This window comes from Charadrius vociferus, unplaced genomic scaffold (assembly GCF_000708025.1).
Source record: "Charadrius vociferus isolate BGI_N301 unplaced genomic scaffold, ASM70802v2 scaffold495, whole genome shotgun sequence".
NCBI lineage: Eukaryota > Metazoa > Chordata > Aves > Charadriiformes > Charadriidae > Charadrius > Charadrius vociferus.
Window position 1 is genome coordinate 886,975 of NW_009648555.1, and position 26,234 is coordinate 913,208.

The 26,234-nt window shown below is 35.2% G+C and overlaps 1 protein-coding gene across 1 annotated transcript in view; it reads right to left on the bottom strand.

Annotated features, from left to right (window-relative positions):
- DACH1 (dachshund family transcription factor 1) overlaps positions 1–26,234 on the bottom strand; it is a gene marked incomplete at its 5' end in the record, with an annotated part of 177,038 nt that overhangs the window by 111,889 nt on the left and 38,915 nt on the right. The window contains 2 exons of the mRNA XM_009886091.1: positions 8,573–8,745; positions 9,283–9,438. Coding sequence (XP_009884393.1) covers positions 8,573–8,745; positions 9,283–9,438 — 329 coding nt within the window. The remainder of the gene's footprint in view (positions 1–8,572; positions 8,746–9,282; positions 9,439–26,234) is intronic.

Sequence of the window (26,234 nt, forward strand, 5' to 3'; positions counted from 1 at the left end):
AGCTGTAGAAGTATATTGCTATTAAAACCGTTCAGCTGTCTTGATGCTCTTCATTGTTAAACAAACTCCTAAAGCACACTTGTGCTTTAAGTCATTGAAGTGCAGAGGATAAAATCACTTATTTTCAGTGTCATACTTTTCAATAGTTTAGGTAGCTTCATACTGGGGAAAGGACACATGACACTACACCGTTTCATACACTGTTAATTTTAAAACCACCAAAACTTTTAATCTGGAATAGTTTAAAATATTCCAACCTTTCTGGGAAGGCACCTAGCTTCCGATCTTTTTTCTGGTGAAATTATAATACTCTCTTTCAGAAGGACCAAAACACAGACATCTTGCTCTTCATTTCCTTACTGATCTAATTTTTGTGTGATAAGTATTCCAGGAATGGCTTTCTTGTAAAATGGCATACTTATTTGACATTGTATTAGTTGAATGAGTGAAAGAAATTAATTACTTTGGTATCTTATGTATTCCCTGAAAACAGGATATTTTGATTTTACAGTTTCATTTTTCCTTCAGCTTTAGTCTAAAATGCTGAGACTCCAAATTAACATTTAGTCCTGAGAATCACGAGATGAATTCGGCTAATAATAAGTTCTTCAATCACTACTATAAAATGTGTGTTATCAAACTGACTGAACGCTATAAATTTTCATTTCTATTTCCTTATTTGCATAGTATCACTAGCTTGCTAAAAATCTTGCTAACTTCCCACTGATGCACATGTCATCTTTCTCATCTTGTTCTTACAGACACACTTCTAATCCCAATCGAAATTCAGGAGCTCAAATGTTTTGTGTCGTCATCCATTGCACTTTTGTTTTAAATAGTGGATCTATTTCTTACAAAGAACATAATCCATGATAATTGTGTAAGACTTTTTTCTCTCTTTGTGAATATCTTGAACTTATTTATCTTTTGGACCAATTTAAGTTAATTCGATTTCTGTTTTACTTTTATGTCTGCAATTTTTCATTGATTCTACCTTGCTGTTCCCATCACAAGAATACTGAAAATTGATAACACAAAGTGTAGGAAGAGATCGACAGACAAAATTGCTTGATTGGAATTGCTTGATTTTTATTGTTCTGTTTAGTATAGGGTTATTGGGAATATCAGCAGCAGTTAACTGACAGGAAGTCAAAACAGAAGACTCCAAAGTAAACCCTTGAACATGGTGAAACTAGAGCGGTGTCCAAGGTGTTGACAGCTTGGAACCATGATGAAGCGGGAAGTGCCACAGAGCCTCATAGCACAGAATTCTGGATTTTGATAAAAATGTCCTGACAACTATTTTGGACCTGCTTATTTTTTGGGTGTATCATTTCAATTGAATTTATAGATTATATTTAGCCTTGGAAATGTATGTTTGGACTAACAACCAAAATATCCTTCTAAGGCATACAAAAAAAACCATGAAACATGCAAATATATAGATGTGCAAAAAACCTCTTCAAATTGAATTAGCAATTTCTTATTGGCAAGTTGGACAGACTTCTTTTTTATTTTTTCTCTCCTCTCTTGAAAATCTAATCTTACTTGAAAAGCAACCATTTAAGCTTAAGAAGCAGCAGCGGGAATTCACCCCTCAAAGTCAATCCCAATGGTACATCCAGCCAAACACCAAGAATTCATCTGATGAAATGTAGTTGTCTACAGTACAAATGTCTACTTCTGAGCTAGTCACCCTAGGCTCATTTTTTTACCCATACATTTACATTTCCGAGGTACAATTCACCTCACTCTAAAGTAGCTATCTGAAAGAAGTTCAGTGAATTATGCCCTAAAAGACAGGAAAATGAATCCCATCCATTGTACCTGGCCTCATGGCCATTTTGCACCAAATTAATCTTACACCACATGCATAGTTCCCTGTAACACATGTGAATATGCAAATTGCCCAACAGAAAAATTTGTACTACCTTTTCTGCATCGTGTGTTATCTGTAGATATCTATTTTACACGACACAAATTAATTCATATGAGCATATGGGTGCTATTAGCTTCAAACTGCACCTCAGAAACACGTGTTAAAACAAATAACAGGATCCCATATTATTTTTTTAAAAAAGACATTATGCTGAGTTACAACTTTCCAGATATACAGTAACCATCCTCTAAATTCATTATAAAAAAACTGCATTAAAAGTCAAAATAAATAATTTTAATCATATAGATAGAACTAATTAATGAGGTGTAACGCATTGTCCTCTAACATAAAGATGATTAAGCCATGATAAAGGAGTTCAGCTGCAGTTTGACCTAAAACCTTCTCATGTTAAAGGAAGAAACAGAAGTAAGTGTGCATATACACATTTATATTAACATAAAAAAAAACAACCTGGAGATTCTTTCTGTTATGGGCAAGTTCATAGCTTTAAGTTTTAAGATATCATATTTTCTTCAGTCATGATATAAAGAAAATGAAATATTCACTTGGTTTATAATATACTTCAAACTTTATAGGCATATCATAATTTTCATGTTTGCTTTCCCAATATGTAAAAGCAGGTGGTTTAGGAACTGATAAATAGTCTTATTTTTATTCTAGAATATTTATTGTACTTACTTTTTACTATTTAAATGTTTTATATTAAATCAAATTTCTCGTTATACAAAGAAGAAAACTTGATTTTACTTCATGTATCAGATAATGAGGAAATGAAAGTAGCTTCACTCTTCATGCACTTTTGTATAGTATATTTTTCTATGCACTCAAGAAAATCACTTTAAATAATGTAAAAATTTCTGTTTTAAATGCACAAATATTTCTAGAAATAATAGGTTACCTGAAAAGTCAGGAGGTTTTCAGGTTAGGCATCCAAAAAGGGAATTTCTGCCAATTTTTGATATAATTAATTTTGTTCTCAATCTGTTTCTGTAAAACATGTATAGCACACCCAGCTTCATAGCAATGGTGCAAATATGCATCTACCACTGTTTGCATACTACTTTTCCTGTAAGGCACAGAACTGTCTGTAGAAAATTTTTACATTCAACACAGGATTCAGATAACGTAAGTTAAATAAGACTGGACCAGACACTGATTAAAAAAAAAAAAAAAAATCAAATACAGAATAACCACCAATTTGCTGAATAAGGGAGGAGTTCTGCGGAAAAATACAATATGTGATGGTGAAATTAAAATGGTACTGTACTATATGGATGGAATGCTGTCACATTAAGGTTGTAGAGGCATTCTGGTATTTCCTAATGTTAGTCTTACATCTTTTGAAATTCAGTAATGGCCCTATAACATAGGCTTTGGATGTAATTTTGCTCAATGAGTGAAGACAGGCACATCTAAAGATTTTACAGTAACATCTGATATATTGACAATTCTGGCAGTTTTCTCAAGTTTATAGTACAGGAAAATTTTACTTTGTTGTAATAGCAGCAAATTGGACGGGGTTTCTATCCAGGATGTCTAATTGTACTTTCATGGCGCTTCCTATGGCCCCTGTCTCTACAGGATGGTGTGCCAGCCAATTTTGAAAATTAATTTATCTAATCCTATAAAAAAAGTCATAATTTCTGTTACTGGAAAATAAGTTATCAGTAAACTCTTCTATGCTGAAACTTCTTATGATGATCAATACCTTTTGATATTAAAAGTCTGCACTAAACTCAAGGCTGCTCACACAGCAGTCACAGAAGACTTAAACTGAAGCTTCTACAGTGCCTTTCTTTGCTGCCCACCTCCTCCGTGAAGTGAACTCCCTCATTTTTCTCTTAGAGTCCATTTCCTTTCAGGTCCACTCTCTGAACTTGTTCACCACCACCCTGACATGAGACATTTAACCATACTCTGTTCTGTCATGTCTGCATGGCAGTGTCATACTTCTACCTTTTGCCTATTATTTGGATTTTTTGTCAAATAATTTTTTGACAATAATTGTTGGCGAAAAATATAGGAACATTAAATTACATCAATAGGAACACACATATATTGCCATTGAAAAATGAAAAGGTGGATAAGCATGAAAATAAAATTTCATGTCAGAATAGACCAATAAACAGTTATTAAAAAAAAATCTGTCAGCAGCTACCTCAGTTAAATAAATTACTAGTAATTTTCTGCTATTGGATAACAGGAAGATATAACCTTATAAACAAGTATAAGGCAACCACTGCTGTGATATATTTAGAGAATTAGCAAAATGTAGTCTCGCGTATTTAATATGCAATCGAAAACTACTGTGCCACTGGTGACTTTTTCAGCTGGAGATACTGGTTTCTTCTGCTTTTTTCTTAATTCTTTCTATGAGTAACAGAGATACAGTGCAATTTTGGATTCTGGCATGCTGCTCTGTTCTAAATATTACGATGTAGAATTATTTCAAGCTGCTGGTAATATTAGGTATGTCCTTTATATTTTCATATATCTTTCTGCTGAGTGAAAAAAAAAACCTGATGTAGTGAAACTGCTAACAAGCTGAGCCTTTGAAACCATGGGCAGGTGATGAAAGCCACCTCATGTCTAAAGCATCCCCAGGTCACAGCTGTCACACTCACTGCAATTCATTGCTGTCACAATCTGCTGTCCCTGCTTGTTGTTGCTCTCCTCTTATTCATCCAACTCATATATCTAAACATTCCATTACAAAAAGACATCTAATGTTCATCTCATGTTTGAAAGGGCACAACACTCTCCTGAAATATAATTCTGAAGATTCTAGAGCTCAGAGTTCACTGCCAAATCTAAGGTGTTGCTTTGCAAGGCTTCCCTTGTAATTTTGTCTTTGTCTCATCTCCTGAACATAACAGGATAAAATGTTTGGTTAGTACATGATCTCAGCTTTATTCCAACTTCTTATCATGAAGAAATGAAATATTGCCCAGTAATAGAAAGGCATTTGAAGCTTTGTGAGTTTAAAGATAACAGCACTAACTGTGAACTCGGTGAATTGGAAGGAAAGGTCAGCAAGTCATCTACTGTGGCACTGTTCACAAAGGCAATTCTTCTATCCAGTGAGCCAGGTTGTTTATAATCTGAAGACTTAGATTTTCCAAGACTTAATTTTGTTCTTTGTTACTTAATTAGATAAGGTTACTATTGATTTACTTTTTTTTTACTTTTTGTTTACTAGAAATTTCTCATAGATCTCCTAACTTTCAAGCGGACTTTAAACCTGTAAACATCTCGTACTTTAATTTCAAATCTATGCTGTCATTTCAGGTTGCAACTATGAACTCCAAGATGAGTGATTCACTAACATTTCAGATCAGCTTGTGGAAGTATTGTCACTGAGGCAAAACATTTAAGTAAAATTAGGGTTAAAAAAACGAGCCAGAAGATAATGAAAACAAAACCAAAAAGTCTAAAAATGTAGCAGTAAAAGAAAGGAAGATATGCATCTAATAACAAACAGTTTTGGGAAAGAGAGCAACTGCACTATTTATCTATTGCTGTAAAAATAAAGAAAAAGAAGGTTTGACCTTCTCACTTACATCTGTTCTCTAAGCTATTTATTTTGATTGTAGTATAAGTTATTATTCATAATCTTTATATTGCCATCGCAAGGTTCAAAAAGTATGCTGATTAGGGAGTTTGCTGCTCAACTGCTCAGTTCAATGGACACTAAAATCACAGCCTCTGACTATGCCTAGTGAGAAACAGGTAAATTGCTAGTGACATTTTTTCCATGCTCATGGGAAGAAAATCCCCCTAACAATGACCTCATGCTTTTATGTTGCTGGGGTTTATGTTTCAATCCTGTCCAGTATTAAAAAATAAGAATGTAATTACTTGGCTGTGCTATCTCTATCCACATGGCTATATTCATCTGCAATAGACAAAAACAGAGGACATAAGTCTAGACGTACATTGTACCACAAAGAGGCTGAGAGAAAGAGTAGGAAAGTCCTGTCAAAGTAAATTCCTGACCCCTTACAGTATTATTGAAATAACTATGTGCAGCAAGATCTTTTACACTTAGAAGTGAGTGTTGGATGGCAGCTTAACATTTGTCTTTATGTATTTACCTGTAGTATAAATGTATTGTGGGCAATATGTCACAGCCCTTGACTGAAGAAGTCACAGCAGCACTTAGGTAGTGTCTCCATCAGGCTCTACATAAATGTCCCAAAACTCTAACTTAATCGTGCGAACTTTAAAAAATGTATATTTCACCCTTGAGTGAGCACACTTTTCTAAACAGAACTTAGGTTAATTTGGCTATTTAAAAAACTTCATTGCAAATCCACATCTTTTTAATTTATGCTTATGTGCAAACCAGATGGGAATGGGAAACCTGGTTTGTTAAGTAACTTGCACGAGATGTTATGCCAGGAGCTGCGCAAAAGTTGGCAGCTATTATGAAGTTTTTATTAGCATGAGTATGGGATAGTTGAATTTTCAGAAATGACAGAGATAAATACTGTAGATTTTTAATACAAACAAATGCTTAAATAAGCAAGATCTTAAAAAAAAATATTTTCCAGTTACAAAGTCCTGCTAAAATGTTTCAGAGAACCAAAATTGCTAGGTACTTTCAAAATCTTCACTTAAATTATAATAGAACTGTCTTTCTGACTACATGAACTACAAAAATTAACTTGTTAAGAAGTTAAGGAACTCTGGGATAAGGAAAATCTTCTGGTATGGCACTGCCGCTGGTTAAAATAATACACATAGTTACATGATGACAGAGTCTCCCTTTCAGAGTCCAATACTTTTAAACCTACTAGACAGGTTTAGATCAGATGAGCCAGAAGTAGTTCTTAGTTAAGTGCTTCCTAGGTCCAGTAATGTTCCCATAATGGTGTGAGATATGTGAACACACCAGGATCTGCTTTCCACAAAAGGAAACCTTTTTTTACACAGCCTAGGAGCTATGCTGTACTCCAAGTGTACCTGATTTTGGTAACTGGAGACAAAGATAGGGGGTCACATTGGGGTATGCTCCCATAGACATATTTAAATGTAGGCCACAGTAACTAGGGCAACTTTAATAGCTACAACTAGCTTGTAAAGCAACTTTACAAGCCAGAAATCAGCTTGTCGAAGTTTAGAAACAGAAGGTTACCAATGCTTGTGAAGGTCAAATTTTCTACGCTTACATATGAAATCAAATAGCTTACAGAAAACGAAAAAAGGGAAAATTGTAGGAAAAATAGTGAAAACAAAGTTTTGTTGCCATAGTACTTCATACTTCTCAGGTGTCATTTAGCATGTGCTCCATCACAATCTTCATTTGTCAGATACCTCTGTAATACCAGCGGTCACTATTCTAATTAAGAAAATAAATTTAGAATGAAATAGAGCACCACGTATGCTCCGGAGAACTTTAGTATCATGTAACTTTTACTAAGTACTGCTCAAGTGAAAATAGAAAAACAAAGGTGCAGAAATCACCATGTAATCGAACAGTTAGTTAGCAGAAGAGTATTTATATTCCCAAGATATGGGGAAGATGGACATTAGGGGTGAAATCTAGCCTTGCTGACATAGCACCTAATGAAACAATTCTAAAACCAATGTCTTAACTCCCCATATCATCAAAGGTGAGAAATGGATGACACTGAAGGCCTCCAAAGGAGATCCTACGTCCGGAAGTGCAGGTGTCAAAATTAGGTCACCAGACCAGATTTTTCTCTTAAATTATCATGAACTTCAACACTTTTGCAACTCTTGATTGAGATTTTAAGTTTACCCGATTTTTATCAAAGGAATTACATTAATGGACAGATTTCCAACGTAGCCCTGATATATCAAATAATTTTGCCTTCAGATGTCTATTTCTAACATATGAATGTTACATAAAAGCACAAAAGTTTGTGGACTGTCCATATCTCATTTATTAGAACTAAAGAAGTATAACAGGTAAAATGCAAATATCTGAATAAATGTCAAATTAAATTATAAACATCTAGTGGTAAGGGAGAAATGCCTTTATAATAAAAACAAATCACCTTCAGTCAGGAGAAGAGAAGACTCCTTGCCTGTGCTAAATACCTCCACAACCAGATTAATTTAGTTACAGGCAGCAAACAAACCCTTAAATGGGTAGACAATTTCAGATATCAGATATTTTTGAGATATCTCTACAATACTACAGTTCTGGCCTGCAGATTACTGGGTCTGTTCTGTGCAGTTTCATTCCATTCTGTTCCAGGATTTGGCAATTTAGGTTCTGCAGAGGCAAAGTATCAAACCTTTCAGCCTTTTTCAGATAATTTTCAGCATTTCAGTTCAAATGCCTAGATTTAGAAGTTGGATGAACAGTCCCTTCTAATTTAAAAAAGGAATAATATCTTCCCTGATATCCTGAGGAACATAGCCATTAGATTAAAGACTATGAAATATGAGAAATCAGAAAGCTGTACATTCTTTATGAAGATGCTTCAGCTTGAGCACTGTTTTAATATTGTTTTAGAGAAGGGAAGGAGAACGGAGAAGATAACAATGGCCAACAGCAACCTACTGGGTTCCCAGAGCTACAACAGTTGAGTTTCTCGTACATATTGTCTTTATGACTTACCTTATAACATCTGACACCTTTACAATAGTTATGACAGTTGTGAGTGTGCTAGAATTTATTTATTTTATTAATGTAGTTACCTTAATAACAGATGTCTCAACTCTGGATGGAGGACTCTGCACTTGTGCTGCTGCCGCCATGTTGGCGATGGTACTAAGGTGATTCATCTGGCTCATTGCCATCGTGACAGATGCTGGAGGTAGGCTCACAGGAATTAACGGGTGGGGCATCATCATAAAAGGAAGTTCCAATCCTGGTGGAGGGAAAAAAAAAAAAGGAAACGGGTTTTTTAAAACATTAATTGTCTTATTTTTTTCCTCCTGATGGACAATATACAAGCGATGGGTGACAAGATGGTTCACACTGCAGGACAAAGCAGATGTATGTCAGTTGTCTTCCAGGATATGCATGGGTAAATCACTAGCAACCATAAAGAGTTTCTAGCCACAAGGAGAGGCTATGAGACCTCTTAGTTTGTTCATATCAGTGTAATGTATGATATCATCGCCAAGCAATGGCTGTTTATTATATTTTTTAATATCTGCCTTACGGTGCCTTAGCAATGCATTATTATGCCACTGATGCACAGGTTAGCAGTTATTTTAAGTATCAATTTTATTGCACATGTATTTGTTCTTTATTGTCTCCGCTTCCCCTGCTTAATACTTTAAAGGAAGTATTCCAATATTCCCCACATCTTTGATTTTTCATAGCCTATTTATATAAACACAAAATAAAGACAGGAACTGGATAACTGCTAATGTTAGTGCTGAAAGATGTCAACCCGTACCATTTGGCAGAAGGTGGTTCTGTTGAAGAGGGTTGAGAGGATGGCTAACTGGAACATTATGCTGTCCAGGCAAGTTGGGGTGGTTAACAGAGGCCTGTGATCCTTGGGTGGGGGGAGACTGGAGTTTTTCCTTATCCCAAGAACCATCACTGCTGCCTGTGGGGAATGAATATATATTATTTGGATGAAGGAAGACTCCAAATTTTCAATGTCTGAATTTGCAAGCAAGGCCAGCAATCTAACCTGTTTTGCAAGTGGCATTTTTTTTTTTTTTTAATATGTGGGTTGGGGGAGCAACTATTTTTTTTTCCCACCCTCTGAAAAAGATATGTAAGGATAACTTTTTTAAGTTAAGAGTTATAACACAAACCTAAAAGTATTATAGTTGTGTTCATTCACATGAAGTTTGTGTCTGATGTATACTCTACATATACTTTTGCCAATCTTAGCAAGTAAAACTATGGCATTTGTTTTATACGTGAAAGAATATTTTTGCCTGCAAAATTACTGCCTGTTATGCCAATTAAAATTTAAACTACATTCATATTCATTCTTGTATTTGTGAATAAATAAACATTATAGGAAGTTACTAAAAATTCAATTTATTGAGGGCACCAACATGTATGTATATGTGCTTGGCTGACGATTCTATTTTGTATATTCAATTTTTATTTCATATTATTAATTAAAATGTAAGGGGTTATTTATTGATTCCTGCAGTCTTCTGGCAGTGGAATGGACTAACAGCAAGGAAGAATGCGGACAAACAAGCATTGAGACAAGCAATAATTCATACATTTGAGAAATAAACTTTTTCACTATTGCAGACCTCCTCATAAAAAAATACCCACAGAATTAAACAGAAGGATACAATTAAAGGACAATACTAAAAATTCATATAACATTATTAAGTTGTACATTTATATATACTAAAAGGTTTAAAAACTTCCAGTCTCACAATTTATATTATTCATGGTGCATATTTATGTATAATGCTGAGACTCAGTATATGTATGTTTACACTTACGGAGTAATCTATACACTCATTGAATAAGTTTATTTACCATATACAATCAATAAAAAATGTCTGAATATATTAATAAATATGTATATATGCATGCATTCTCAGCAGTATTAATATACACATCAGCAATATATGATTGCTTCCTTTTTCATATAGGGCATAATTTCACCCTCCTGACTTTGAAAGTTTCTACTATTTTCAGGGGAATTTCTCTTGATAAGGACTTGAGGATAATATCAGTCAAGACCTATTTAATCTATACTCAATTTCTATTTAGCATCAGGCATTACAGTGAAGTGTATATTTCTGAATGTTTTTCTATATACATGTTACTACTTAATGAATAACAGGACCTGAAGAACAACGTGACGAATACCACCTCCTTACTTCAGTAGAAATGTGATTAGCACATTAGTCTTGACATTTTTTAACATCATTTTCATGGGATGACAAAAGCACAAAAGTTGGTAGAATTCCAATTTAATTTCTCTAGATCTATTAAAAACCTGATTGTAAAAGCTGCACAACATAGTTTATAATGAAAAATACTCCATTATTTCCATTATTTTCTTTAAAAAATCTAACTCATTAGCTCAATACTGTCTCAATCCCAGTGTAAATTGTTCAGAAGTAGGTAATGAAAATTCAGTCCAAACTCTCCTGCAATCAAACAAAGCAATTTTATGAAACAATGAAAAGAATCAATTATATGAGATACTTTTATTATTTTACAAGAAATTGTTGCAATCTTTATGCAGTGTACATAGTTGAGCGGTTAATACATTACTTGAATCTCATCACCTCTGATAAGTGAACACATTTTCTTGTATTTTGAGAACTCAGAGACTCAAAAACCCAAGAACCTACTTTCAAACACATGCATAATTGAAGGAGCTAAATCTTAGCTGGGAAAACAATTTTTTTCTTTCTAATTTTCTTTTTTCTAATTTTCTGCTTTTTGCCACTCATTCTGAATAGTCATCCATTAAAAAATATGAGAGTTAAACACAAAAAGTGAGTTCACCTCACTTAATTTTAGCCAACATGTAGGTGTTGATGCAGATGCAGATACAAATTCAACAAAGGAAGACAGCTAGTCCCAAATGATCATTCATGCCATCTTTAGGGCATGTGTCCATAAAATAGTAAAGCTTTTTTTTGTGGTACTTAGGTCTTCGTTAAAAAACAACCACCAAAAATCTGACTACACAATGTCAAGTCCTGAGCAAGAACAAGCCCAATCTTAATTTTTGCATCCATTAAGAAAAGCTGAAGAGAGAACTTTGTTCTGGAGGATCTTGCAGTGGAGCACATGCCGCTTGTCCATCTTGCTCTAGTTTCATGCTCAACGTGGTACTGTCTCTCCTGCTGTGGCTAACGTGAAGGCAGCAAAGGCCCGCTACGCCGTCTAGTTTAGCGCAAGTGTGATTGCACTGTGATTCGGATGAAGTCAGCACTGCCTGGCGATCAGGTAATGCCCAAATGAAATGGGGAGGGAAATACTGCGAGAAACAAATGGAATGAATGGCCTCTGGGCATGCCTTCGTCTGCCCAGTAACTGCAGAAGAAGCTTTTACAAATGGCTTAGACTTAGACGGCTTAAGTAAGATGAATCTGGGCCAGAATGTCTTGGGTTTTTTAGCTACAAACTCTCTCGTCTTCACCATCCACTGAAAACTCTTTTTTGGACATTTATTTTTTATTCTTTATAAAAAACAGAGACAGAAAAGGCTATGATTGCAAAATGTATTTCAGACTTGGAGCAAAATTCTCTAATTAACATGCAAAGTTCTAGTATTCTTAACAAGGTCACCATTTTACAAATCGTTTAAGCTTATTGTTTTATACTTTCCCATCAAAACATGATGATATCCGTATGCCATACATATATATGAACACATACAATACATAAATATAGATTAGTAATTATACGAATATTTGTTAATAGCATAAGCAAGAAGGCTTTTTGTGTTTTCTAGGGCGGGTGAATTCTTAGTAATGAGATATTTTCCCTATTTCTTTGCAAGATCTTCTACAGTCCAGTTAATTTCATGTTACACGCTGATGTTCAATATGGAGATGGAGTTAATTCTGCTGTGACCCTTCCTGACCTGGTCACAGAATTTTGCACGCTCAGTCATAGATTGCCAATTATGGCACTGCTTATGTGGCTCAGAAATTAGAGCTTTTCTAAATCAGTATTCCCTTCTGCCTCAAAATTACAGTGTCTATTGTTTTAGAGTGATATCGAACCCAATAATAAATTGGGAGAGAGAAGACAAGCTTCAGAAAGCGGAGTATCGAGACTACTGTTTAGTCAGTGACAGATTCTTTAGTACTTGTAGTCTGGCACCGTCTGTCAAGATTTGTTTACAGGGAAAATGATTCATAGACAGAATCCAATCCATAACATTAGAAACCACTTTCAAACTACAGGCTGTTGCGCTCCTGAACACTTTAAGTGGACAGACACAGATACAAATAGTCTTGGCCATTTGCTGTGTTTTTCTTATGTTAGTTAAGCGGAACAATTTTCCTCTTAGAGGAAACAGTTATTTTCATTAACGTCAAGCGAAATAAGTGTTATTCCTTAGACACTACTCACCGTCTGCACAACTAAGTGCAAGCTACTGGTTCTGTCACTTTTTACATTTGATTTTGATTTAATACGTACAGTGGTTTCAAAGAGTATTAAAAATCTGTTGCCTTCTTCCTCTTCACTTGTTGCCCTGCTGGAGGCTTATGTTTTTCCAGTTTCCATCAGTGGTTGTCAAGTCTTTGTAATAGGATTAAAAGCTTGGACACCTGATATCCCTGGGTGCTGCAGTTCACCCTCATAAAAGCTGTTTGCTTTAAATTGAGAGAAAATCAGTTTTTAGTGGCATAATTAATTAAATTATGCAAAGTGTTCCAGATTCAGCATAACACTTTCTGAAGCAGCAATTGGAAGCTCTACATTGCATTCAAACTGCATTTCAATTGATGCTGCACTAGGCTGACCATAGAGTACCATTTCCAAGGCTTTCAAGCACAAGGGATCCAATTTTGAAATGCAGATGCTTAATGTTGAGTGCTCAAACCCCATACACGTGCACTTGAATAGGCAATTTGGTAGCCAGCTACGCATTTCATGTGCAATAGTGCTGTTACGAGCACTCACAAATTTGAAATTGAAGTTCCAAATGTAAGTACACATCCTTAAAAACTGGGCTCAAATTGTCTCACGTTTACTCATCACGGACAACCTGATGGAACAAAAGTGACAATACATTGTCATAATGTAACAGGCGGACCACAGAATTCAGTGTTTTCCCCATCACCAACATTTCAGCACATATAGAATCATAGAATCGCCTAAGTTGGAAGACACCCTTGGGATCATCGAGTCCAACCATCTACCCTACTCTACAAAGTTCTCCTCTACACCATATCCCCCAACACCACATCTAAATGTCTCTTAAACACATCCAGGGATGGTATATTTTCCATAACGTGAGTTACTTCTCCCATAATCAGCGGTTACACAACAAACCATTATTTGTACACCAAAGTGGGTCTGGAAAAGCCTGATGCCTGGATTATTTGTATTCATTAGTAGCACAATTAGGTAGCTAAGGATGGCAATAATAAATGAAAACAATTCTGGACTGGAAAGTAATGCAGCCAAGAGAAAGAAAATGAAGCAGAAAACTAGACTGTACAATGTCAGCCTCGCAAACAAACCCTGATCTAAACGTACCAGACTCATTTATACAATCATATCTCTGATTTGCTTACTCCTTTTCCTTTCTCATTCTGTCCCCATTGGAATTCAGCTTGCCTAAATTTAGGTTCCTACAACGTGAGCTGAGAAGTTTAGTTCCCGTGCTAGTCAACAGGCATCTAACCAACAACGTCTGCAGAACCATGGAGCTCCCTCTGTGAGGGACAGACGTATCTTTGGTCAGCGGGATCTCAATCTCCTGGTTCCAGGGAGTACAGCAATTTTTCTCTCGGATTCAATTGCCTAAAGCCACAACACCTGAGATGGCCAAAATAATTTGAGACATGTCTCGCAGGGTTGGTGAGTACAACACAGCACCTGCAGGAGACCCCATGTCTATCTGGAGACGGAGATCAGGCAGAATACTCAAGGGTATCTAAGATAGTAGCATGTTCTTATGTCTAGGCAACTAAACCAAACATTTCTTAATTACAGGTGGATTTTAGAAATTAAAATTAGGCTATCTGCCAGGCCCTCAGGTCTTCCCCTTCCTTTCATGTGGAAAACTTGGGATATTTTATGGCATCCTAGAGAACACTTCAAGCCTGCCTTTAAGCAAGTGAATCCCATCCCCAGCGCAGGAATGGTTTCAGGTACTATTACATACACAAGCAATATCAGATGGCAAAAACACAAAAGCCAGCCTGAGCTTCTATTAACAACTCAAATCACCACTTTTTTTTTTTTTTTCTTTTTGTGTACTACTGATCTTCTTTCAGTCCCCTAATCTTGCTGTTATCTTCTGTGTTTGCTGAAACAATTTGTATCTCAGCAACAATTACCAAACAAAGCATCAGTATCAGCTGTGTTGGCTCATTTTTCTGAAGTGGACTACTCACTATCTAGGCTATTTATGGCCACTGGAAAATATGCATAATCAGTGTGCTAAAAGCTGGTAATCTTAGCATCCTGACAGTGAGGAAACCTCTTCATAAAACTATCCACATCAAATCCTGCTGCTTTAGACTTTGAATTACTGTAAATTTGTGTTTCCATTTTTGTATAGTTCAGTCTCCTGAAACCACCTGTAGTATTTACCTGCAATATATGAGTGTTGTGAGACCGCATAAAGGACAGATATCTATAAAGGCACTTTTGTAAGAAATCTATGTTACTGCTTTATCATTAAAAGCAAAAAGGCCTTTGCCATATGTAAACAGTATCTGTCTCATACTATTGTTACTTTAAAACAAAAGTATTACTACGTCTTCTGAGATCACAAAGTGATCCAGAGAGCAAGTACTATCACACAGGAAAACAGTAAGTTTCCCAAGAATTCTCTAGAACACTTTGTATTCTGCTTTAGAAAATGATTTTTTAATTATTTTTCCCCTTAAAAAGCCTTGCCTTGTTATTTTTATGGTTATATAATCATGAATACGCTCTTAAATAGACCATGAGCAATGTGGCCTGATAATTGAAAGTTTTTATAGTTTTCTCTAACACAGTGGGCTTATGGATCTGGTATTTGTAGTTCTGCTATTACCACGACGAAGCATAAATAGGTATGGCAGCAAATTCTGAAAAAACAAAACTAAATAAAAAAAAACACAAACCACAAACAAGGACTATTCTTTGATAAACATTTTCCCATAGAAATATATAAAGGAGAAGCCAAAAGAACCATTGAAATCACATATGGTTTCTTCTTTGCAGACAACAGTAGCAATCTGAATAACAGGTTTTAGCCTCAATCATGTTGACTGCTTCACTCACTGTCTTAATTTTATTGCATAGGTTTTTCTTGGCAATGGCAGAGAAATGATAACTGCACTTTGCACTGTAAATCAGATTTGTACCCACTTTACTCACGCTTTCTGTATTCATGTTCTGATAAATAAAAACTGTCGTACAAACTGGTAATTTCAGGAAATAAGATGGAATTCTACATGCTGAATATCAGAGCATATGCTTAATCATGAATCAGAAAATACTGAATTTATATGAAAGATTTGGTTTTTACACTGATAATGAATCCCATGTAATATATGTTATATTTTATACTAATCCTTCATTATTTCACCAAAAAGATTAACAGATGAAAAGCTTTTTAAAAAATTAATTTAATGAATAATGAAACTGTCCAACACGAATGAAACTGTCCAACACAAGTGAAAGCTCAGCAACTCAGTTACAGGCTGTGTGACATTTACCTAAAAATAGATTTTCCATTTGCCTCCTTTCTCAAATACCTAATTTGTCCTCATTTCATAGATAATATACAGTTTATTTTTATGGCTATATGATGTTATAAGATAAGAGGACAACTTAGACATGTAGAAGTAAATTTCTAACTTCATCAAGAAATAAAAAATTAGATGCAGATGTAGGCACTGTCTTCAGGAAAATAATAACTGGAAAACATTTTGCTGTCAGGTACACCTGGGAAAATATGTTAGCTTCAGAGGAGAAAGCTAGAATTACAGCTAGTCCCTCGATGTAGACTTTCTATAATATGAAGACTAATGAGCTATCAGAAGTCAACCAAAATCAGCAGAAAACTGCATTTTCTTTATCTCTCAACATGATGAACATCACAGATTATTTAGGGAACATCTTGATTATAGCTGTATGTGCTTATTTATAAAAATTTGCCATTTAATAGATAATTAATATATTACTATATAGACTCATTGTGTGTAATTGTGTATATGAAAATTTTCTGTATGCTTAAGGAACACGTGAGACAGAATATGCCTGGCTGAGTAGTGTATAACTTCATGTTTAGAACATTTTCTGGGAAATATGGATTTGTTTTAGCATAAGATCCCCTGTTGCTCCCGTTTATAAAGAAAGAAGTTATCCTCATTCAATTTTTTGCTCCGTATAATCAGTATAATAGGCTCAGTATAATAGGCTTCATTTTTAGTACAGCGGAAACTAAAACAGACAGATCCAGAAAACTGTCTAAGGAGAAAGATGCAGGTTTGAGCTTCTGAGTGACAGACAGCACTGTGATTCAGGCCTATGGGCAAGTGCCTAAGCTTTGCAGAAAGTGTGAATTTGGATGGGATTTTGTGGTTAACATCTACACTGGTCTGATGTAGGCAATTCTTCAGTTGTTGTGGACCACAATTTCTGACCCTTACTACCTCTAGACTGAGTTTCACTGTGTCTAATTCTATATCAGCAGTGCTCAAAACCAAAAAAAGCAAACCAAAGCAATACACCCTATGTCTAATCAGTAAGTTGCCTTCCCCCTTTTCTTTATCTTTACTAAAGAATCATCATGAATGACCCAAAAAGTTTAAAAAAAAACCAAAAAACAAACAACCCAATTATTGTCACTTTAACTCCAAAAGAAGAATCCTGCAAATTTTCAGGACACCTAAGTACAGCTGACAGTCCTGTAATACAACAAACTAACAGAAAAAAAAAAGTAGGAAATCCTCAATAAATATACTGAAGTGCAAAAAGCATGCATAGATGAAGTGCATAAAGTGAGAATCCCAAGTTTCCTAACATCTTCGGTAAATAAAAAGATACATACCATTAGATTGACCGCACTTCGCCCCACCTGTTTCAGCTGTGTTAACGGTACAAAAAAATAAGAGTCGCAAGATATACTGGACTTGGAGCATTGCAACTAAAAGTGAGAAGGCCTCTGTAAACTCAGTTCAGTCTATCCAGAAAAAGATCCACCAGGAATGAAATTGCAAAGCAGGGAGGCTGACATAGTAGAGGTAATCCTGTTTATTGATGATTTAAAAAAAAAAAAAAAATAGTTGACAAATATTTCCATTTCCAGCACAAACGCTGCATGAACTCAACAGGGGCTCTAAAAGGTTGCACACAAAATACTTTCTTAAACGTTATTCTTCAGATTTTTACTCATTGATATTTTTAGTCATATTCATAGAAAACAAGGCTAAACTGCCAAAAAAAAAAAAAAAAAAGGTCCTTTTTAATAGTAAAAGGTTAATATTCAGTCTTAAGCAAATTTGGTAGCAAGGTCTCATAGCAATTATGTCCCGACGCTCTCTGGGAAAATAACCACAAGTTGGCTGCGTGAAACCCCACTGACTGCAACAAGTTTCCGACCACCGCTGTGTTTCCCCTTCAGGGAAAAGGAGGATTTGTATTTGCCCAGATCTTGGCTTGATGGGCCGTGAAAGGCCTGATGCACCCTGCTCAGCGAATAGAGGTTGCCAAATTGATGCCGTGTCTCTTCCACACGAGACTTCCCAAACCACGATACTGCTGCAGGAAAGCCGCAAGGCCGCATGAGCTCTGAGGCTCATAGAGCCATCTCCTTCTCCTTTGGGAAGCCGGTGCTAGCTCAGAGCTTCAGGAGGAACTGTCTTACTCTTGAGTTGCCTGCACAGCTTTGATTTGGGTCTCTCATGACCATTCTGATATAGGCTATAATTTTTAGGTCTTATATAGTCATTTTGTAAATTTGCAGCACGTAACAGGCTCACGCTTCAGAGGAGTCCAGTGATATTAATTATAATGATAACAATAATAATTATTATTCTATATTTTAATAAATTATTATATAATCATTATTTTAATAAGACTAATAGTTGTATTTTTTAATATATTATTATAAACAATAATAATTATTATTCTATATTTTAATAAATTATTATATAATCATTATTCTCATAAGACTAATAGTTGTATTTTTTAATATATTATTATAATTACTTGTTAAAATTTATTATTATTGTTAATGACCTTTTTCTAGCTTTTAGATACACAACTTCACCACTTCAGTGTTAACTAAACACATATGTATCTATCTGTGTGTCCACCTCTACCTTTATGTTACACACACTTAAACCACAGATGTAAATACATAAATGGTACAACACATTGTCAGCTAGAAATTTACTAGAAAATACCTTCTTTTCGTACACTTGGATTTGTATATGGAGCTTATACGTCAACCATCTCAAAATCTAGTATACTCAGCCTAGCAAACAAAATCATACAATGAATCATGCTTCCTTCATTGAGGTTTAACACATATATTATCTTGTGTTCGCCGCTGACTAAGAATTATTATTACAGCTCAGCTGTTATTCAGTACTTCATTATGCTACAGTAACTTCATTGTGCACTTAAGCCTTTAGGGTTTTAGGGTTTTTTTGTATTTCCGTGCCCCAAGGCAGATGACCGTGCCATTCTGTTACTTAAAGAAGGAAATCTTATCTAAGAGTTCATGGATCCCGAGTCTTGTTTCTGGACTGCTGAAACTGTTCCTGCACATGATTTATTGTTTTCTCAGGATGTGGATGGAAAAAATGACAACTGCTATAACTAGCAATAGCAGTAGTAGTAATAATATGTGATAGTTAGAGTAGGTGGACAGTCCTGGCCCCAAAGAGCTTGCAGTCCGAAAATACTGTAAGAAACAGTACATATACGCAGACAACAGACTACAAGGAATGGCACTCGGTAACAAAGTTCTATCTATATGCTTATCTGCTCTAGTTGCTTCTCACAATTGCTGCTGTTTATGCAAAAAGGATCATTTTCTCTTCGAGCTCTAATCTACCAACACTGCCCTATTTATTTAGATATTGACACCCTACTCCATTCACAACTGCTGCTGTTTTTCTGACTGGAGCCTTACAAAAATGATCAAAGGCAAAATCTTAACGCAGAGGCAGCCAAAAGTATTAAATTGGATTAAGAGGGTAGGAATATGAAAGCGATATATCTTAAATGGTAAATTTCTTAAATATTTTCTTGGATTTCTCTGATTTGGGGAGGGAGGTAAATACTTTCTAATTCATTTTGGTATTTACGTTTCACTTTCAAAATGGAAACACATCACTATCTTTAAGTTATTTAAAAAGAAATATTTATTTATCTTTACTTCTGAAGAGGTCTGGATCACTGTCACCAGCAGTCATCTCTAGTGTCAAAAATTTTCACCTTCTGTGGAAGAGACAAAAGATCCAAGCCAGTGTTTGACACAAAAGCCTGCTGACATTAAATGACAGCACGTTATGATAATTTATTCAATATTGGCTTTAGAATTGTCTCTTTTTTTTCCTGTAATAGTTCTAGGACAAGAAAGTTCTCCTAAGCTATTATACCAAGTTTTAGTACTCTGAACTATACTACATGAATTTACAGTCATTCTAGTAATTCTAGTATCTTATATAAAACCAATTTGTGCAGAACACATGCACCTTTTAACTGTACTTTAAACAATATGTCTAACCGTGTCTTAGACAAAATTCCAAGCAAGGGATTTACATCCAGATCCAACTCGCCTAGTAAAAATCAAGATGGTAGACTACTTCACTGGTCAGGAGAAGACGTAAGGACGTGTCATATTCTGGATCCTAACGCCATCAATCTTTCCTCATGACCAGTAATTCAGCCGGTCAGAGATGAGAGGAGGTGCACAACAGGAGAGACAACCAGTACATACATAGACAAAAAAGTACTTTTTCTTCACTCTACCTTGACTCAATTAGTAATAACATTCTTCAGGTCAGAACTGTGGGTACAGTGGGGACAAAGATAACTGCTGTTCTCAGGTCTCTTGCTTTCTGGACAAGTTTCTTGAATAGTGTCTATCTGGTGGCTATTATATAATAACAAGGTGTGCTAGGTGCCTTCTCAGCAGCCTGAGTTCAGTCCTCTGCACACCAAGTGGATAAAGATGTTTCTCCATGTTAAGTCTCTCAGGCTTAAGCCCTACAAACAAGGAGATGTTACCATGCATTAGCATTTTACATTGTCCATCTCAGTATCTGATATTTATAGATCATCACTCATCCTAAGTTTCTCAAAGCCATATGAAAACACCTCAGCTGGTTGTCTGGACTCCATTATGGTGGTCAGGCACCTGACAGCTGTTTGAAATTGGTCTACCACACTGGAGCTGGCAGTGTGTTTTATTGTGTATAATCCATCATTATAGAGCATTATTGACTACAGGTAAGTTGACACTGCTAATTTTTAGCTAGCTCATGTCAGATGAGAAGGATCTGGGTGTAAATCTTTGTCTAGTGTTTTCTTTAATGCACAATGCTAGGCGTGTTGTTGAATGGGTTATTCTGAAAAACTGTTAGCTTCTACCATGATAGTTTTCTTGGTATAACCCAAGGAACCATGATGCTGTCTCTTCAAGAGTAGGTGAGCATGTTATCCCATGCCCCTGTTACAATATTAAGAATAGGTTTCCAGGTCTGCACTTCGATTGTGTCAGAGTGTTAAACAAAGCAGAGTCCCAGATATCTTTTATATCTTTTAAGGGCTGCTGGGACAGTCTGATGTTCAGGGACTGGATTATCACTAATAAATCAAAAATGTCAGGTTGTAACCACTGTATCTGTCAACTTTCGGCACAGCCCAGTCTCCACTTTGTCCATTACACCACAGAGAAGCCACAGCAGATTCTTCAGGTCAGAACTGCAGTATTGGACTGCAAAACCATGTCATTTTCTTGAGTACTAAACTCATCTGAGAACGCTGTCATGAATGTTCTTTAAGTGCTTCTCAATGGGGCCTAAGCAGTCTCTTCCTCTGTCAAACACAACTAATATGCATGTGCAATGAAAAAAACGTGCATAATGTGGTGTCAAACTTGTTATTATTTTTCATATAAGAAAACATAAGTGAACTGATCCCTTGTAATACATGCTGTTTAAGTAAAGAAAAGCAACAATATTCATTTTAGATTCAAAACTCTTTAGGCATAGACCTTGAACTAAAATACTGGACAAGGGCCAGAAGTATTCCTGATGCTCAAGGAAAAATTAAGCAAAAAATGCTGTTTGCTTTTGCAAATTCTAAAAACATTTTTACTTTGATTTAAGATTTTCGTGTCTTTAAAACAAAATTGAACATTTTTTCAAAAGCTTCGTTTTTGCAATCAATCAATCTAGTATATAGTCAATAGAGACTTCTGAAAAAAATAAATGTAATAACTACTGGTTTACAGTAAAAGCTGCATTTGTCACTTCTAAATCATCAAGACACAAATATACAAATAAATCATTAACAGGCAACAATTATCCTAGAAAACAAATCCTAGAATTTGGCCCAAAGGCCAGAATAACTTGGAGTGGTATTCCTAGAAATGGAATTATAAGTAGCAGCACCTGATTTGGCATAGAAATTTGGCATACAGCTTATATGCCCTGCAAGATGTAGAATAGGTAATTCCACAATTATAGTCCGTAACGGAAAAACATCTACAAATCATTTTTAAATATCTTTCCCTTTAAAAGATTAAGACTGAAATCCCGTTTCCATTGAAGTCAGTGAGACTTGAATAAGGCCCAGATTTCATTCCAGTTGTTTTGATATACCTGTCTGAGCACAGCTGAGTACAAAGACACAAGTTCTAATTCAAAATAGTGCCGAGGCATGTTAGCTCAAGGGATGTACAAATGCTAAAAATTGGCTAAAAACTTTATTATCTTGTGGTTAATCTATCAAGGGATAAAAAAATCTTATTTAAATATGAGATACATGATAACAGAGTATTTGTCCTGTTAAGCGATTCAGTAAAAAAGGAAATTTAAAAATCAAGACGACCCTTAGTTTCCACAGGGATTTCTGCACAGCCTTCAGGACTGATACCGTGTTAAAGTATTAGTACAATTTTTCAAGCAGATTACTCTGAACATAATGCTTTGAAAAATTCAAAAAAGAAGAACAGATAGCAAATGTCATTTCTTTCATAGCTACAAAATGCAAACTCCAAGTGTTTTAACCTAATGAATAAATGAGTTTGTCCTTTATGTATAAAATATAGTTTGTGTTTGTTGCACAAGTTTTTTAATAATAGATGAATTTTAGGTTTGCTTCAACATATTCAATAAAGTGTGATTAATTTGGTTTTTCAAAAATGCAAACTAGACATTACTATATTACTCTGCAAAATGCACAGCTTGCAACATTATTGTCTCTGTGGGATCTTAAATTGAATTGTAAAATGTGTCTTATTTCCAGTTTGATTTATGTAAGAAATTTCAGTGGATAATGCCCTTTTTGAAGTTTCAGTGCTTTCTGCAAAGAAAAAATACACAACTAAAAATCATGACATAGCTTATTATAAATCACAGCAAAGTTTTATCCTTCCCTAATGTTCCACCTAAAAATCATATACTGATGCCACATACTATGTTCAATTCAATGAATTAACTTTTTTTTGAAGTTTTGTATTATGACAGATTATATAACGCATTTTTGACATGTTCTGTGATTTTATTGCGATATTCTAAGTAATTACCAAATCTCTTTTTCTCTAAAAAAGCTTTCCTGTGCCCTGAGAATTAATCTATGATACCATTTAACTTGGCTTTTTGAAGTAAATATCACTAGATAAAAAGCCAGCTGGTTCTGAATAATGGGATACTTGAATGAATGTATTAGTGTTTGAAAATGAGAGTACAAATCTTTTAAAAAGATTAATTTCCATAAGAAAGATAGCTCACAGATCTACAAAAGAATAAATTCAAAACATAATAAACTGGCAGAAAGAGAGGTAGATTAAAGTAAAGGCAGCAGCACCTTGTTATTGCAGCTGTTGTATAGCAATGATTCTGTATCAATTACAACATTTGGTAGGTATGGGCAGCCTCTTCAAAGGTTTCAGTATAAAGCTGGAGCCTGGAATACACAGTACACCCTACGTAATAACTTGAGTGATTAATTTTTTTTCTTAACAGGACATAACTTTTGTTCCTAACAATCGAGTCTCTGGGAAGAGTTACAAAGACGCTTCTGACTTTAATGTGAAAAGCTAACATCAGTTTTGTTTTTTATTAAAGATTTGGATATGAATTTATCTTTATCATGAAAAGAGCTTGGCTTTATCGCCACACACAAATGCTGACATCAGCATGTAAACTGACTTTTGTTGTCCGGTGGACTTTATTTTCAATATCCTGTTTCAAAATGTGTTTCCTTGAATGGGTCTAGGATTCTGTTCACACAATTACTTTGGCCAAATATTAATGAAAATGAAGTTTGCTGATGCCGCTAAGTACCGTGGGTTTGCATAAACCAAATTCTAAGACTCAAGGAGTTAAATCATATTGGGACAAACTTTAAAGTACATGGGGTTTTTGTTTGTTTGTTTGTTTTCTGATGATTTAATCTAGCTTCTATCAGATCTACACAAAGTTTTTCACTGCTATGTGTGGAAGTCAGATTGATCTTAGCATCCTATTCTGGGCAATATAGTGAGTTTGCCAAGAAACACAGTATCCTTGAAAGCTGTATAAAGCATTATATTAGTAAAGTGCAGGGAATTACACCTGCCAAAGCCAAAAAACAAACTGCAAGACTTTATTCTATGGTTAAGAGCCATGAAGTGCTGAAAATGCTAGTACCAATGTAATTTAGAAAACAAAAGTTAGGAGTTCCAAAATAATGTTTTTTTCCTTGCAAAACTGCTGGAGAGCAGGTTTAGCAGGACCATGGGGACCTGTGTGTCCAGACCATACCAGTGCAGCTAAGTCTAATGGCATATGAAACACAACTACAGAAATTTCTATCTATTTTCTATCTATTTTCAAGTGACCTGAAACACATACTCTAGTATCATCTTAATGACAAATTTTAACTCCTTCCTCTGAAGCTTAAAAGCACTAAAACAAATGAACATATTTGAATACTGAAAGATATATCTCTCCTGACTTGCTCTCTGTGGAAGCTGAATCACTGCTGCTGTTGAAGCCTAGACCAATGAACAATGGCCTGGGGGCAGACATGAAAGAAAGGTATTTTAGATAAAAATTTCAGCTTAAAATTTTACAAACTTTTAACTGTGATTACTGAAGACGCAGCCTACATAAACTGTACTATGTGTACATATCGGCATATTCTTTACATACACGTAAAAGACAAGATCCAACATAACTTTTAAAAGGATCCTAACAGAAAAGCTACTTGGAATATTGCAATTTAAAAAACATTTGTAACATAAAAGTTATAAAAACAGTCAGAACGGGACTAAAGTACCTTTTCCTGAACTTCCATTTTGTTCTAGTATTTTTCAGTTCAACTCAGCAATATTTTGGTTTATATCTTGTCTTATATTATACTTTTATAGATTTATTATATAGATATTACGATTTTTCAATACACGTTTACTTTCCACATCACTAAAACAAAGCATTTCTAATTCCAGTGCTTTCAAATGAACACATTTCAAAATTTCTTTTGCATTCCGTATTTTGCAATTTTGGCATATCGCCACAAGTGGAACAAATGCAGATCCTGAAATGTCAGCATTTCACATTGAATGGATATTTGAGTGCTCCTAACATGCAATGTGCTTACAGCGACTATAAACAGACAGTGATGCAGACTACAAGTACACTGCTTATAGGGATGCTATTCAAAATAATAGTTACAGAATGGCAGTGAAAGCAGAAGTTTAGGATATGGCCACATGATCAAAGGCAATAACTAGTTAATAATTAGAGCTAATAATTAATCCCTGATAGTTGAGCTAAAGTAAGTGGCCACACTGTACGACAGAACCTGTTACCCTAAACTTCACCAATGCCAAGAACACACAGTGTGGTCAGCAGAACCCCATAAGGAACAAATTATTAAGCCATGATAACTCACAGATTTTCATTCAGATGCCCACCCCTCTTGTCAGGGATCGTTAGAGAAATATTATACTGAATATGCAAACACACATGACACTTGTGTACACTAAAAATGTCAACTATACCATCCATGCTTTCTGTACTATACAGTTATACTGCAAGGCACAGAAACGCCTGCTGCCCTGCCAGCTAAAGATAACAACAAACTTCAGTGAAAGAAGCACCAAGTCAAAAGACTAGAATTAGATCTGTGCAACAGCTGCGATGACTCACCTCGAAGATCATACTTTCCTCCATTATTTTAATTTGCTAAGTCAAATAAACTGCCAGACTCCCTTGTACACTTTGAGAACATTGCAGACCTCCACACAGGAATGAGCTTTCAGTGATTAAGAATAATTTGAACCAAGTAAATGAAACTAAAAACAAATCAGGGAAGTATTTCAAGATTAAGGAAAATGTCTATTGCAATGCAACTGAAAAGGGTTTAGACATTACAAATAATTCATCTTAGAATACAGCGACATTTACTATGAAAAGATGTTTCTTTTTAGTCTTTGTTAAAACTGGCTACAAAATGTTTACAGCAATTTTCTGAAAGCAACTCCAGATTCTTTTTTAATCA